This window comes from Sander lucioperca, chromosome 9 (genome assembly GCF_008315115.2).
Source record: "Sander lucioperca isolate FBNREF2018 chromosome 9, SLUC_FBN_1.2, whole genome shotgun sequence".
NCBI classification, from domain to species: domain Eukaryota; kingdom Metazoa; phylum Chordata; class Actinopteri; order Perciformes; family Percidae; genus Sander; species Sander lucioperca.
The window spans coordinates 41,419,806-41,433,351 of NC_050181.1; the positions used below are offsets into that span (position 1 = coordinate 41,419,806).

Below are 13,546 nucleotides of genomic sequence, written 5' to 3' on the forward strand. Positions count from 1 at the left end.
TTTGGGTAACACGCTTTTTCACTTTCTTTCCAAGAGATGAGAAGACTGATGCTGTCTGATCATGTTTGCGTGTTAAGTAAAAAGCTGAAGCCAGAAGGCGATTAGCTTAGCTTAGCATAAAGACTGAAAGCAGAGGGACACAGCTAGCTTGGCTCTCAAAAATACTTATTTTTAATACACTTTTTGTATGTTTATCTATTCACCCATTATTTCTCTGCAGAGCATCTATAGCACTGGTGGACTGAGGGGGGTCAAACATAGTAAAGTGCCCTTGTGTCAGATACACACCGCACACTGAAGTGGCGCAAAAAGCTGTGAAGCGGAGCTATTTTCATTTCGGCGCCCATGCTATTCAATCCGTCCTGCCACGCTGTGATTAGGTGCAGAGCCGGCCGCAAAATTATGAATCCCACTATGGCCACGCCAAGACCCGCCCTACGAAGCAGCTCGTTTGGGGTTAGGCATTTGACCTCGAGTGGTTAAGGTTAGGATAGCCGATTGGTCAGGAGATAGGACCTGTACAAATGGGGTTACGTTACCTTGTGTAAGCATGAATGCCTGGCCAATAAATACTATTGAAGGGCGGGTCTTGGCGTGGCCATTGTGGGATTCGTAATATTGCGCGCTGGCCCGCGCACTACAGCAATGGTTTTGGCCTCTCTTCTATTTCTTGCGAGCGAATGTGTCAAGCCAGGTAGGTAATCACATACAGGAAGACCACAGTGCAGCTAGATACTTTACAAAATAAACCAAATTTATTTAAAAAAAACCAGGTGCACGGTGATTTTAGCTGTCTTGACTTTGATTAGGCACACGGAGACAGAGACCGATGGACGGACAGACAGAGTGACACACTCACACACACACACACGCACGTACGTACGCACACACACACACACACACACACACACACACACACACACACACACAAACATTCACTGGAAGAGAGAGAGAGAGAGAGAGAGAGAGAGAGAGAGAGAGAGAGAGAGAGAGAGACGTTTTGTGAAGTGGAGAGGAAAAGGCTCGCTGACCTTTGATTGCCTTCAGTTGTTTCTTCTTGGGTTTCTTGTGAAATAACCGTGGCATTTAATACAGTTGTTAGAATACAACCATATCAACTGAAATAGCAATAATCTTAAAAGAATTTTGACATGTTTCTGAATGAGAATCAATAAGGCTCAAGGTCTTGGTATGAAGCACAGATCTGGCGTTAAAAACACATTTCCAAAAATCTTCTCCTACTTTAGTCCACGGGTAGCTCTGAAAGCACACCTGAAACTACAGTGCTTAGCATCAGAGGAAAATAATTAAAACTGTATGAACCATGGACCTCTCACAGACTGACCTCTACACAGTTACTGTAAGCCACAGTCTCTATAAAAACATCTTTCACCGACCACGTCATGGGTTGAAGGGTTTTCTTTGTAAGAAAAGAAGTATTGAATTTTTTTAAATACATTTTATTATGTAGAAGACAAAATGTACAATATTCACATTGGAGTGGTTGTTACAGACTGATGTTAATGGAATTAATTCCACCAAAGATTCCATTTCAGACAATAGAAATGTTAATTCCTTGTTCTAGTGTTGCAACAAACAAGTAGAAAAAACACACGTTAACATCAGAAATACAATGCTATGGTAGAAATGTAAAAAAACAAACAGACTTTGCTGCATTCGAAATTAACCTCTTTAAACAAAACCACCCACCCACGCCCACACACATATGGGTAATGACAATGTAGTTTCAGTAAGAGGAACGGTTTAGGTCTACTTCTAATGTGATCTGCAACAAGGTCCACAAAACATCTGCATTTCACAGTGAAAATTAGCTTCATTATATTTCCACAAAACACTGACAAAACACACAAAACAAAACCTAAAGAAGAGTACAAAATATGACTCACTGGTTAAATCCATATTTGTTAGTTGCCACTATGTGCTGCACAGTCTAAACCTCTTTTGTGAGGATTGAGATGAACTTTCAAACAAACAATTTCAGATAAAGTTAACCACTAATTATCTTTAAAGGGTTGATTTGGAGAAGACAGATATGGTTCAGTTGTTACTTTCCCTATTTATTTGTATTAATATTCATCCCTCTGATCCAGCTTAATGTCATACAATCAATTAGATGAGGATCACTGAGAGGCTGACTGTGATCCAGGTTTCCCCCAGCCACAACTAACTCTCCCCTATTTTGGAGTCCAACAAAATAAAAATCATTGCACCAAGGTGATTTCCTTCCCATGTCTTTAATGAAGTCCATCAACATATTGTGTTTGTATTAGCACACAATTCAAACCCCTTAGCAGTGGATCTCGTAGGCAACCTGCGTTCCAAAGAGGAGACTCTGACTGAGGAAGAGCTCCTCTGGGTCTGTTGTTAAGGGTCCCTCGCCTCCATCTGCTGGGTTTCTGCGAAGCCCCATTCCCCCTGATCTGGTCAGTGTCTGCACCATTTCATGGTCCAGGAGAGCCTCCTTCATACCCTTCTGCTGGACAAACCCACTCATCATGGGACACCTGGATGAAGTGGAGCCCAGGACAGGCTGGGTTCTGTTCAGTACATACATCTCGTGGCCATGGTCGTCGCGGTACTCCTCCAGCTGCGCAAATGTGGTGGGTCCGTCTGAGTAGTCGTTCACATAGAGGATGCTCTCTTCCTTGCTGGTACAGTAGGAGCCGCCTTCTTCTTTGCGGTACTGCTGGTGACGAGTGTAGATCATAATCAAGAGGAGAATGGCAGTGAGTGCCAGCAAGGAGATGCCAACAGCAATGGCGGTCTGTGTAGCAGGGCCAAGAGCATAGAAGTCCATGCTGTCCTGTTCATAGAGCAGCTCCTGGCTAACATCCAGAACCTCTGGTTGATAGAAGGAGTTAGATGAAGAGGAAACAAAGGAGTGCATGTTCAAACGAGGCCAGAACTGGGGTGAATATGAAGAAGACACGTTGACAGCCAGATGAAAGGTAACTCTGGCAACACCACCAGGGTTCCAGGCTTCACACTCGTAGCACCCAGCATGCGCTACAGTCACATTGCTGAGGAACAGCATGCCACTGCCCATGTCTGGATCAAAGCTGTCCCTCTCGCCGCCCTCCTCAGCCCCACGCACAAGTCCCTGGATTCTTCCAACACCCCCAACCTTGATCCCTCCACTGCTGGGCAGGGCTGTCACCATTCCTCCAGCTCCAGGCCTGAAGAGCTCACCATTGGGTCCCAGCTCTTGAACCAAGCCTCGAGGTGATAACTGGGCCTTGCCATGCAAGGCTTTCTTCCAGGTCACCTGAGGCTGAGGGTATCCTGAAGCCTGGCAGGAGACTCTGAGGCTCTCCCCTAGTCGCACAGTCAGGTGGCTGGACTCGAGCTGCACCACAGGGGGGATGCAGACCAGGCTGTTGGGAGCCACCTCCATCAGGCTGAGGTGGGAGAGGCGAGGCGGTTCAGAGCACATCAGCCGACGCTGTTCGGCAGAGCTCAACAGACGCTGTCCGTCTTCACTGATCCAGGTTCTCAGCCAGCCCAGAGCACAATCACAGCGCCATGGGTTCTCTGGAGGTTAGGAATGGAAGAACACAAGGTAAACCAAAGTGTATAGTTTTGTCAACTGCTATTTCCAAGAATAAGAACGAACTTTAAAAGCCCAACTTTTAAGCCAATATGGCAGAAAATCCCTTAAAGTGTTCAGAACAAATCTACAATTCCATGAAAACTGAGCAAACTCCATCGGCTGATTGCGATTGGTTCCCAAGGTCAAGTATTAACTTTGAACCCCAATATTTTAGCCAACATGGATGAGATATTCCTAGAGTGCTCAGAAGAAATGAAAATTTGAAGATCTACAATTCCATGACAACTGAGCAAACTCCAACTGCTGAAGATCATGTGATAGGTTGAAAGCTCCAGAAGAGCTGCTAAATTGACCTTGAGGTGATATTGTTTGGTAAATACATTTATTTTGCTTGTAATAATTTGAACTTAGTTTGAGCTCCTCTGGTGCCCATTGCAGGACTAATTGCTGTGGATAGGAGGTCCCTTTTGTAGATAGTGTTCCTTTGATTTATTATTTAAAATTGTGTCTTTGAGGGTTTTTTCTCATGTAGATTTAGTTTTACAGTTGGATGAAACCCTTTGATATGCAAAACATGTTGAAGTGCACTTAATGTTCATTGACATAAGCCTGCAGGTCGTGGCTATAGCAGTCCATTCTCGAGCAGTGTCACTTCTTCAATATTGTGGTATGAAAGCATTTTTCAAGACATTTTGAAGACAAATTTAATCTTGGAGGATTATATCATGTAACAGTGAGACACAATGTGGTATTTTGTATCCGCTCTGCCTACCTGTGACACGGAGCACCTGCAGGCTCACGAGTGGTTTGAGGGATGAGACTCCCAGGGTGCGGAGGTGATTTCTGCTGAGGTCTAGCAGGGCCAGAGATGACAAGTCAGACAGAGCTTGCTCCGCTAGCAGCTCTATGCTGTTTTCCTGCAGGTGGAGTTCCTGCAGACGCTGCAGACAGGAAAAGAAATGAAAAGAAATTCGACCTGACTCAGTCTGTACGGTATTACTGTAATGGCAGGAATTAGTCAGACATGTTGTCATGAATTGGATTTACAGTTGCAGACGTCATTCTATTTTAAAGGCATCCCATATACTGGAATAGCTTTAGCTTTGCTGTCAAAACTGAAGCATTTTTAATTTTACCAAAAAGGATTAGGATTAATGTTTTTGGAACGCTTAAAACAAAATGAGCATTGAACATTGCTGTCCGTCCATCCATCCATCCATCCATCTATTTATCTCAGCTCTCCAACCTGCAGTCCCCTGAAAGTGTAGTCCTGTACTCTAGTGATCTGGTTCCCAGCGAGGTACAGGATCCGGAGGTGCTCCAGACCCCGAAACATGTCTGGGGTGACCAGGTGGATGAGGTTGCCATTGAGGGCCAGCTCCAGCAGCTGCCCCTGGCTGAGAAACGCCCCGGGCTCCAGAGCTGAGATGCTATTATTCTGAAGGTAGAGGTAATGGAGGCTGCCAAGGCGAGTCAGGTCCTGAAGACGAATCTGCACTATAGCGTTGTCCTGCAGGAATATGGTCTGAGACAGGGTAAATCAAATTAGTAGAGTGATCACAAATTGATTACATTAGAGACACAGAGGAGGGGATGTGATGTTTGAATTGGTGTTCTGTTATGTACAAGAGAGTGAGCATTGCCTGTTGCTATGCTCACTGAGTAGAAACATGTATTAACCATGAGGAGAGATTGCATTAGCAGGGCCTCCATTAGATCTATCTGCATGGGGCTGTGCAGAGCTTTGGATATATGTTAATGTAGGCAACACAAACAATGTGGAATGAGCTAGTTCAGGATTGTGATGATAATAATGACTCTGATAATGTGGGTTGTGCAGCATTCTTCGTGGTTCAGTTATTTTGCCAAATGCTGCAGAACACAGACCTTGTCAGCAAACAAAGAATGTTTGAGTGATTGGAGCTACACAAGAGTGTGTGTTTAACCCACAATGCATGGCTGTCTTGACTTCCAATGTGCATTCATTGGTGATGTTTTCAAAGAAGCAAACACGGGCCATGAGGTGAAGTATGATCGACGAGATCGACCTGCTGATTGAGGTTAATGAATCAATTTACGTGGGACATGCTTTTCATTAATATTCATGAGCTGCAATAATGTTGGGGGGCCTGAACCCAAGAGGAAAAGACGGTGTAATGTTAAACATCTTCTCAACAGATGATCAGAGGGTGTGCAAGAGTCACTTTCCGAGCAAGAATGAATAATTACACAGCCAACAGCACAGCCCCTCCCTCAGGCTTACATCAAAGAGGGTCACAGCGAATTGATTAAGCACAATCATTTCGGGGTAATAAGAATGGATCAGAGAGGGAGTCAACTGATGCAAAACCACTGATGCGGGAGAGGGGGGGACAGCTGCAATGTACTGGCAGCTAATGCCCTAACTTATTGTCGATTTGCCAACTGACCTCGGTGACAGAGGGGACATCCTGTGGGATTTCTTTGGCCCCAAGAGATCCGCACTCCACTGTGAGGCTGTAACAGCGACAGCCGGAGGGGCATCCCACAGACGGTCGAGGGATGAGGGCCACGATGATTAGGACGAGTCTGGAGAACCGCAAAAGGACCATGGCGGTTTTACGTTAGACCTTCAGAGACAAAACCTGGAGAGAGAAGGGCGGAGGAAGAGACGAGAATACATCACTAAACTCAGTTACAACAACAAAAATGTCTTCACGGTAATGTATTTCATCCACAAAGCAAAGATTGACAGTAGCTGCAGATAATGTTGTATATGCAGATGGCTGTGAAATGGCAAGGGAGGATTTATTAAAGAAAAAAGCATGGGAACATTAAAGTACCTCCTTATCCCCTCCTGTTTTCCTTTCAACTGTGTCTATTCAGTGGAATTGCAGCAGCTTCTATTATGGGCTTCAATTAATTAAAGATGTGATAAAAGATGTGCAGGTTGCCTCAAGGACCTCTCTCTTGTCTTTTTAATGCATGCACAAACACACTCACACTCCCTCTATTTCTGTCTCTCTCTCTCTTTGTCTTAAAAAGACACAAACACACAAACACGCAAATGTGCATTAAAGAGACAGAGGCTCCGTTTTGACCCCTATAATCTCAGAAACCACATTTACTTTCTCAGAGCAAACTTAAAGTGGCAACGAGCTCTAATCATCTGATCAAAAAATCAGCCCTGGCTGCTTGCTGCACCTTGCAGCAATATCTTCCTTTGATATAAACCCATCACTGAGCAACTGATCTGTACACTTTTTAAATTTCTATACAGCCCAGAAGGGATTTATTGTTCCGCTCCACAGTTTCTCCTTGGACATCCAATATCATGTAGCCCAGCAGTGTTCATAATAGCACATCTGCAGCAGATCGCATGAAGATACTGCAGGCTTGGAGATAAAATACATGTTGAAATGTCACACTGAGCCATTCTGCTCCAGTAGGCTGACAGTAGGTAGATTTATTGTGCTAGCTGAGGCGCCTGCCTCGTTCTAGAGAATCTTCATCCAGTAGAGAAGCAGACATCTCATTGATCCAATCTAAAGTCTCACATTGTTATAAAACATTCATGTGCACCCCGGCCCGTCTTTCCGTATCCCATTAAGCCTGTCTGACTTTGAAATTTCTAGTTTACTTAAGATTGCAGAATCACCCAGACAGATAATTGATAGCATTTACATTTCACTCGGAATGATTCGCAGATCATTTAGTTTATTAATTGTTAGAATTAGAGTGCACACAGCTCTCATTACAGATATGTGATGAAAGGGTCCTGTGCCTGAAATCCACTGACTGTTAAATATTCAGTTTGCAGGGTGTTTGAAATGTTCTGTCAGATTGATATCAGGCGTGTCTCATTTGTACTGTTATAATCCAGACCAGTAATTTACTGCCTAAGTGCAAAAGCACTAGGATCACTGTTTCAGTGAATGATAAGTCATTCTCAGTGCAGCCACGCTGCATTATTAAGCAAATGAATGAACTGGATTTTAATATTGCATGTTTGATTTAGAGCGCATTTACGCGGATAGCCAGCAAGCTTAATACAATGTGACCCACATAAGCTGTTCAGTCGTCTTCTTTCAGCAAAAACAGAGAGACACTTATTAACAAAAGCATGCCATTTCCTCTCCAGAGCTCTCCAAACAAGCGTGGAGAGAAATTATATACTTCTATTGTTGGGGAGAGAGAGCACAAAAATTGAATTTTGAATAAGGCCTTGGTCTGTCATTGAGGTTTTGTTATTTCTCACAGTGAGATGACTTTAAAAAAAAGCTTTGACTTGCTTGAAAAGTGTCAGAAGAGGAAGACACTCGCCTGCCCTATACACACAGAACAGGATGCACAGCCGTATATTTGTTGTTACAATATGAGCCCAACATCAATCCAAATGGCACCCTGCCAGGTAGAAAAAATAGCTTATGTATTTCTCTGCTCACTGCAGTGTTACTGAGCGGCAATCATGCCACGCATTAGGTGTTAGGACAAGGCTGATGAAAGGTAGAGACAAGAATCACCTACGGAGTTATCAGGGCCTGCAAACAGAAAGAACAACAAAACAACAAAAATAAAACATTCTGACTGCAACTTGTCTTACAGTATATCCACCTGGTTGTGTGATACTTCGCGCCACGCTCCACTTTATTCCTATGGGTGACGTCAAGCGACTTTAACGCGCCCGCAAAGCATCCCGGGAAGGCGGCGCTGCATTTAAAAAAATGCTGCGCGTCAAAAAAGCTGGCCGATGCCCATCTTTATGCAAATGAATCTGTTGAACGCGACGCGACTATCCAGTAGAAGTAGACAAAAATCTTTCAAACTGACCTTTGTTGATCTGAAATGAAGACAGATTCAGCAACTGTATGGCCTATTTCTTAAAATGTTTTCAGAAACACGTTTCTGTGAACTATTTTCGTAAAATATGAGATTGTATTCCGTCCGAGCCACCATGACAGTCGATTAGAAATTCTCGAGCAGCCAGACCCACGTGACGCGTTCGTCCAATCAGCTGCCGGTCAGGGGCAGGGACGGACTGACAATCTGTGCATTCGGGAAAAGTCCAGAACGGCCATACAACCGATGGCCGTCGGCACAAAAAAAAGTCTAATAAAGCGATATTATATATAAATATCACAGATTCATGCCCCCCAGGTATTGATCCGAATGGCACTTTACAAGTGAATGAATCTGAAAATGTTTTCTGCAGGGTAACATGTAGTACTAGTACTATTCCAGTTATAATCAACAATAGACCATACAAAGTGTTGAATCCCCTAAGTAATAAGAAGTTGACTACAAACAATTTAGCATCCAGTTCACGTCAGCCACAACCTGCCCCAAAGAACGAGACAGTGTCTGTAACTCGACTCAGATCAGTTAAATCACAGGTAACCAAAAGAGGCGCAATACTTAACAACCTAATTGGAATTACAACTACCACTGCAATGATAGAACAGGATAGGAAAATTAGATGCGGTCTACTAAATATCAGATCTCTGTCTTCTAAAGCAATACTAGTAAACGAATTGATATCTGATAATCAAATTGATCTATTCTGTCTAACTGAAACATGGCTGGGCCATGAAGAGTATGTCAGTCTAAATGAAGCCACTCCTCCCACTCATATTAATACTCAAATTTCTAGAGGCTCAGGCCGAGGAGGGGGAGTTGCAGCCATATTTGACTCAAACCTGTTAATTAATCCTAAACCTAAACTAAATTATAACTCTTTTGAAAATCTCGTTCTTAATCTTCAGCATCCAACATGGAAAACAGTACAGCCTATTATATTTGTTGTTGTCTACCGAGCACCAGGTCCATATTCTGAATTTTTATCAGAATTCTCAGAGTTTTTATCATGTGTAGTCCTAAAATCAGACAAAGTACTTATTGTAGGTGATTTTAATATCCATGTGGACGTTGACAGCAACAGCCTTAGTACTGCTTTCAACTCACTACTAGATTCAATTGGTTTCAGTCAGAGTGTGCACGAGGCCACGCACTGTTTTAACCACACCCTTGACCTTGTGCTGGCATATGGCATCAAAATTGAAGACGTAATAGTATTCCCGCAAAATCCTTTATTATCAGACCACTTCTTAATAACTTTCGAATTCTTACTACCCGATTATACGAAATTAGATAAAAGCTTCTACGCTAGAAGCCTATTTGACAGTGCTATAGCTAAATTCAAGGAAGATATTCCAACAGCACTAAACTCATTACCGTGCCGTAATATAACAGAGGATCTTTATGTAAACTTTAGTCCCTCTCAAATTGATAATTTCGTAGACGGTGCTACGGCCTGCCTACGGACTACTTTAGACTCTGTTGCTCCCCTTAAAAAGAAGACGATGAAGCAAAGGAAACTAGCACCTTGGTATAACTCCCAAACTCGTAAATTAAAGCAAATCTCGCGCAAACTTGAAAGTAAATGGCGTTCCACCAAACTGGAAGAATCTCGTTTAGACTGGCAAGACAGTCTGAAAACCTATAGGAAGACCCTAAGAAAGGCCAGATCAGACTACTATTCATCACTAATAGAAGAAAATAAGAACAACCCAAGGTTTCTTTTCAGCACTGTAGCCAGGCTGACAGATAGCCACAGCTCTATTGAGCCATCTATTCCTATAGCTCTGAGTAGTGATGACTTCATGAGTTTCTTTAACGATAAAATTATAACAATTAGAGATACTATTCATCACCTCTTGCCCCCAACCTCTAATGGGTCACCTTTAACTGACAGACTGCTAGAAAGAACGACTAGACCTGACATATACTTAGATTGCTTTTATCCAATAAACCCTCAACAATTAATGCTAAAGGTCTCTTCAGCAAAGCCATCTACCTGTCTCTTGGACCCCATCCCAACGAGGCTACTTAAAGAAGCGTTACCCGTGGTTAACACTTCATTGCTAGTTATGATAAATATGTCTTTATTGACAGGTTATGTACCGCAGTCATTTAAAGTAGCTGTGATAAAACCTCTACTGAAAAAACCCACCCTCGATCCTGAGGTCTTAGCAAACTATAGACCTATATCTAACCTTCCCTTTCTCTCCAAGATCCTTGAGAAAGTAGTCGCTAATCAGTTATGTGATTTTCTACATAGCAATAGCTTATTTGAGGACTTTCAGTCAGGATTTAGAAAGCATCATAGCACAGAGACGGCACTGGTGAAAATTACTAACGACCTTCTAACTGCATCAGACAAAGGACTTGTCTCCGTACTTGTCTTATTAGATCTTAGTGCTGCATTCGATACTATTGACCATACCATCCTCTTACAGAGACTGGAACATTTAGTTGGCATTAAAGGAATCGCACTAAACTCGTTTAAGTCCTACTTCTCTGATCGATCGCAATTTGTTAATGTTAACAATAAACCCTCCAATTACACTAAAATTAACCATGGCGTTCCTCAAGGCTCAGTGCTTGGACCAATTCTATTCTCCTTATATATGCTTCCTCTAGGCAATATTATTAGGAAACACTCAATTAACTTTCACTGTTATGCGGATGACACCCAATTATATCTGTCAATCAAGCCAGACGAAACCAGCCAGCTAGCTAAACTTCAAGCTTGCATTAAAGATATAAAATCATGGATGGCCTACAATTTCCTGATGTTAAACTCAAACAAAACCGAAGTTATTGTGCTGGGCCCGAAACACCTACGAACCTCATTAGCCGAAGATATAATTACTCTGGATGGCATTGCCCTGGCCTCCAGTACTACTGTCAGAAATCTAGGAGTTATTTTTGATCAGGATCTATCCTTTAACGCCCATCTAAAACAAACCTCTAGAACAGTCTTTTTTCACCTTCGTAACATTGCTAAAATTAGGAACATCCTATCTCAAAACGATGCAGAAAAACTAGTCCATGCATTCGTTACTTCCAGGCTGGACTACTGTAATTCCTTATTATCAGGATGCTCAAATAAGTCCCTTAAGACTCTCCAGCTGATCCAGAATGCTGCAGCGCGTGTTCTGACAAGAACTAAGAAAAGAGATCATATTTCTCCTGTATTAGCTTCTCTCCATTGGCTTCCTGTAAAATCCAGGATTGAATTTAAAATCCTTCTTCTGACCTATAAAGCTCTAAATGGTCAAGCTCCTTCATATCTTGAGGACCTCTTAGTACCTTATTGTCCCACTAAAGCACTACGCTCCCAGAATGCAGAGTTACTTGTGGTTCCTAGAGTCTCTAAAAGTAGAATGGGAGGCAGAGCCTTCAGCTATCAGGCTCCTCTCCTGTGGAACCAGCTCCCAATCTGGGTTCGGGGGGCAGACACCGTCGCTACATTTAAGACTAAACTGAAAACTCTCCTCTTTGATAAAGCTTATAGTTAGGGAGTGAGGAGTTGCAGTGAACGCCTAGACCGGCGGGGCAGGGTGTATATCTGCAGACACAGCACCCCTGCTTTTCTCTGCTTCTCTTTACAGTCATCAGATTTACCTATCGTATAATCAATAATATAGTGCCTCTCCTAGTTATGTTGTTATAATTTTAGACTGCCGAGGAAGTTCCTTCTTATGACACGCTCTTTTCTTTTGTTTCCTTTTATGCACATCCTGTCTCAGAAGTGCTTGTTACTCACCTAGCTCTGGGGAGTTTACTCCCCGGAGTCCTTATGTTTCTTCTTCGCCCAGAACATCGCCTCGGATTAGGGTGACACCAAGACCAGGGTCTTGGGTGCAGCTGTGGCTATGGACCTGCTACACCCTGCTACGCTCTGCGATTCCCTGCAATGCCCGGCTACGTCCTGCTGCGTCCACCGCGTCCACCCATGCTCTGCTGTGCCACGCTACATCCTGTACCGTCGTAACCCCAACCGTCAGACACCGCCCACCAAGAGTCTGGGTCTGCCGAGGTTTCTTCCTAAAAAGGAGTTTTTCCTCGCCACTGTCGCAATAGCCACTGCTAATGCTTGCTCTTGGGGGAACTATTGGAATTGTTGGGGCTTTATAGAGTGTGGTCTAGACCTACTCTATCTGTAAAGTGTCTCGAGATAATTCTTGTTATGATTTGATACTATAAATAAAATTGAATTGAATTGAATTGAATATTAACAGCCAACAGCAGGGGGCGCTAATACGACCACTTATATGCTACATGTAAAAAAAAAAAAAACTGAGGAAGAAGAGTAGGCCTACTAGTCTGGCTATCACAAGACCATAGCTAGTAGAAAACGTAAGGAGAAAGGTGGATGGGAAAAATTCAAAGAAAAGAGGGATAAGTCTCTCGAGACTGATGCAGCAAAATGCAAAAAGCTCACAGAGCTTTTTGGTTACAGTGCAACTGCGAGCAGCAGCAGTAATGTGGCCTAGTCCTTGACGACCAAAGCAGCACTGCATCACTTAGCCAGAGTGTAGCGGACTAAGTGGAAGCTGAGCCTGAGCATCCACAACCTGGTCATGATGAGGGAGAGACAGCAAAGTTAATTTCACATCAGCAAGAGGTACTGGTAAGTGCCAAGAGCAGGACACATTATAATAGGCTGCCTTTATCCCTATCTTAGCGAATTGCATAGTCAGCTATCAACATGGGTGTGCATCATGATTATGAAAATTATCGTGCCATTTAGTGCTGTCAAACTTAACGTGTTTAATAATTTCTGTTAGGTTAATTTGAAACATTAAACGTGTTAGAAATTTCACTTCGTTGTATATGAGAGGTTGTAGTGAGCTCACTTTTGCTGAGGATGAAGACTATGGTATTGAAATAAACGTGAAAACATCAGGCATGTACTGGTACCACTCTAAACGTGCTAACAAACAGGGAAGGGGGCTAAATAATTCACCACATTTAACCAAAAGTTTAACCAAAAAATCCTAGGTTGCACTTTCTGTCTGTCTCCCATCAGAGTGCAGTTTGTTTTTGTTCAGGTACAGCAAGTAGCGTACTTTATCTCTGAAAGTGTGTCAATAATACTCTGTACTGTTTTATAATTATAAGTTTGTGTAATTTGGGGTTTCTGTAGCCAGT

General features: G+C 42.9%; 1 protein-coding gene across 3 annotated transcripts in view; it reads right to left on the reverse strand.

The window, feature by feature from the left end:
- Positions 1 to 1,451: 1,451 nt before the first annotated feature.
- Positions 1,452 to 13,546, reverse strand: part of lrrc24 (leucine rich repeat containing 24) — a 20,845-nt gene continuing 8,750 nt past the window's right edge. For 2 of the 3 annotated variants that reach the window (XM_036004845.1, XM_031310583.2), the window contains exons 2-5: positions 6,001 to 6,195; positions 4,818 to 5,096; positions 4,344 to 4,512; positions 1,452 to 3,552 (exon numbers count right to left, since the gene is read on the reverse strand). In XM_036004845.1, the coding sequence (XP_035860738.1) occupies positions 2,309 to 3,552; positions 4,344 to 4,512; positions 4,818 to 5,096; positions 6,001 to 6,162 (1,854 nt within the window). In that variant the 5' untranslated portion in view covers positions 6,163 to 6,195 and the 3' untranslated portion in view covers positions 1,452 to 2,308. The remainder of the gene's footprint in view (positions 3,553 to 4,343; positions 4,513 to 4,817; positions 5,097 to 6,000; positions 6,196 to 13,546) is intronic. The other variant, XR_004898209.1, reaches the window with a different exon arrangement.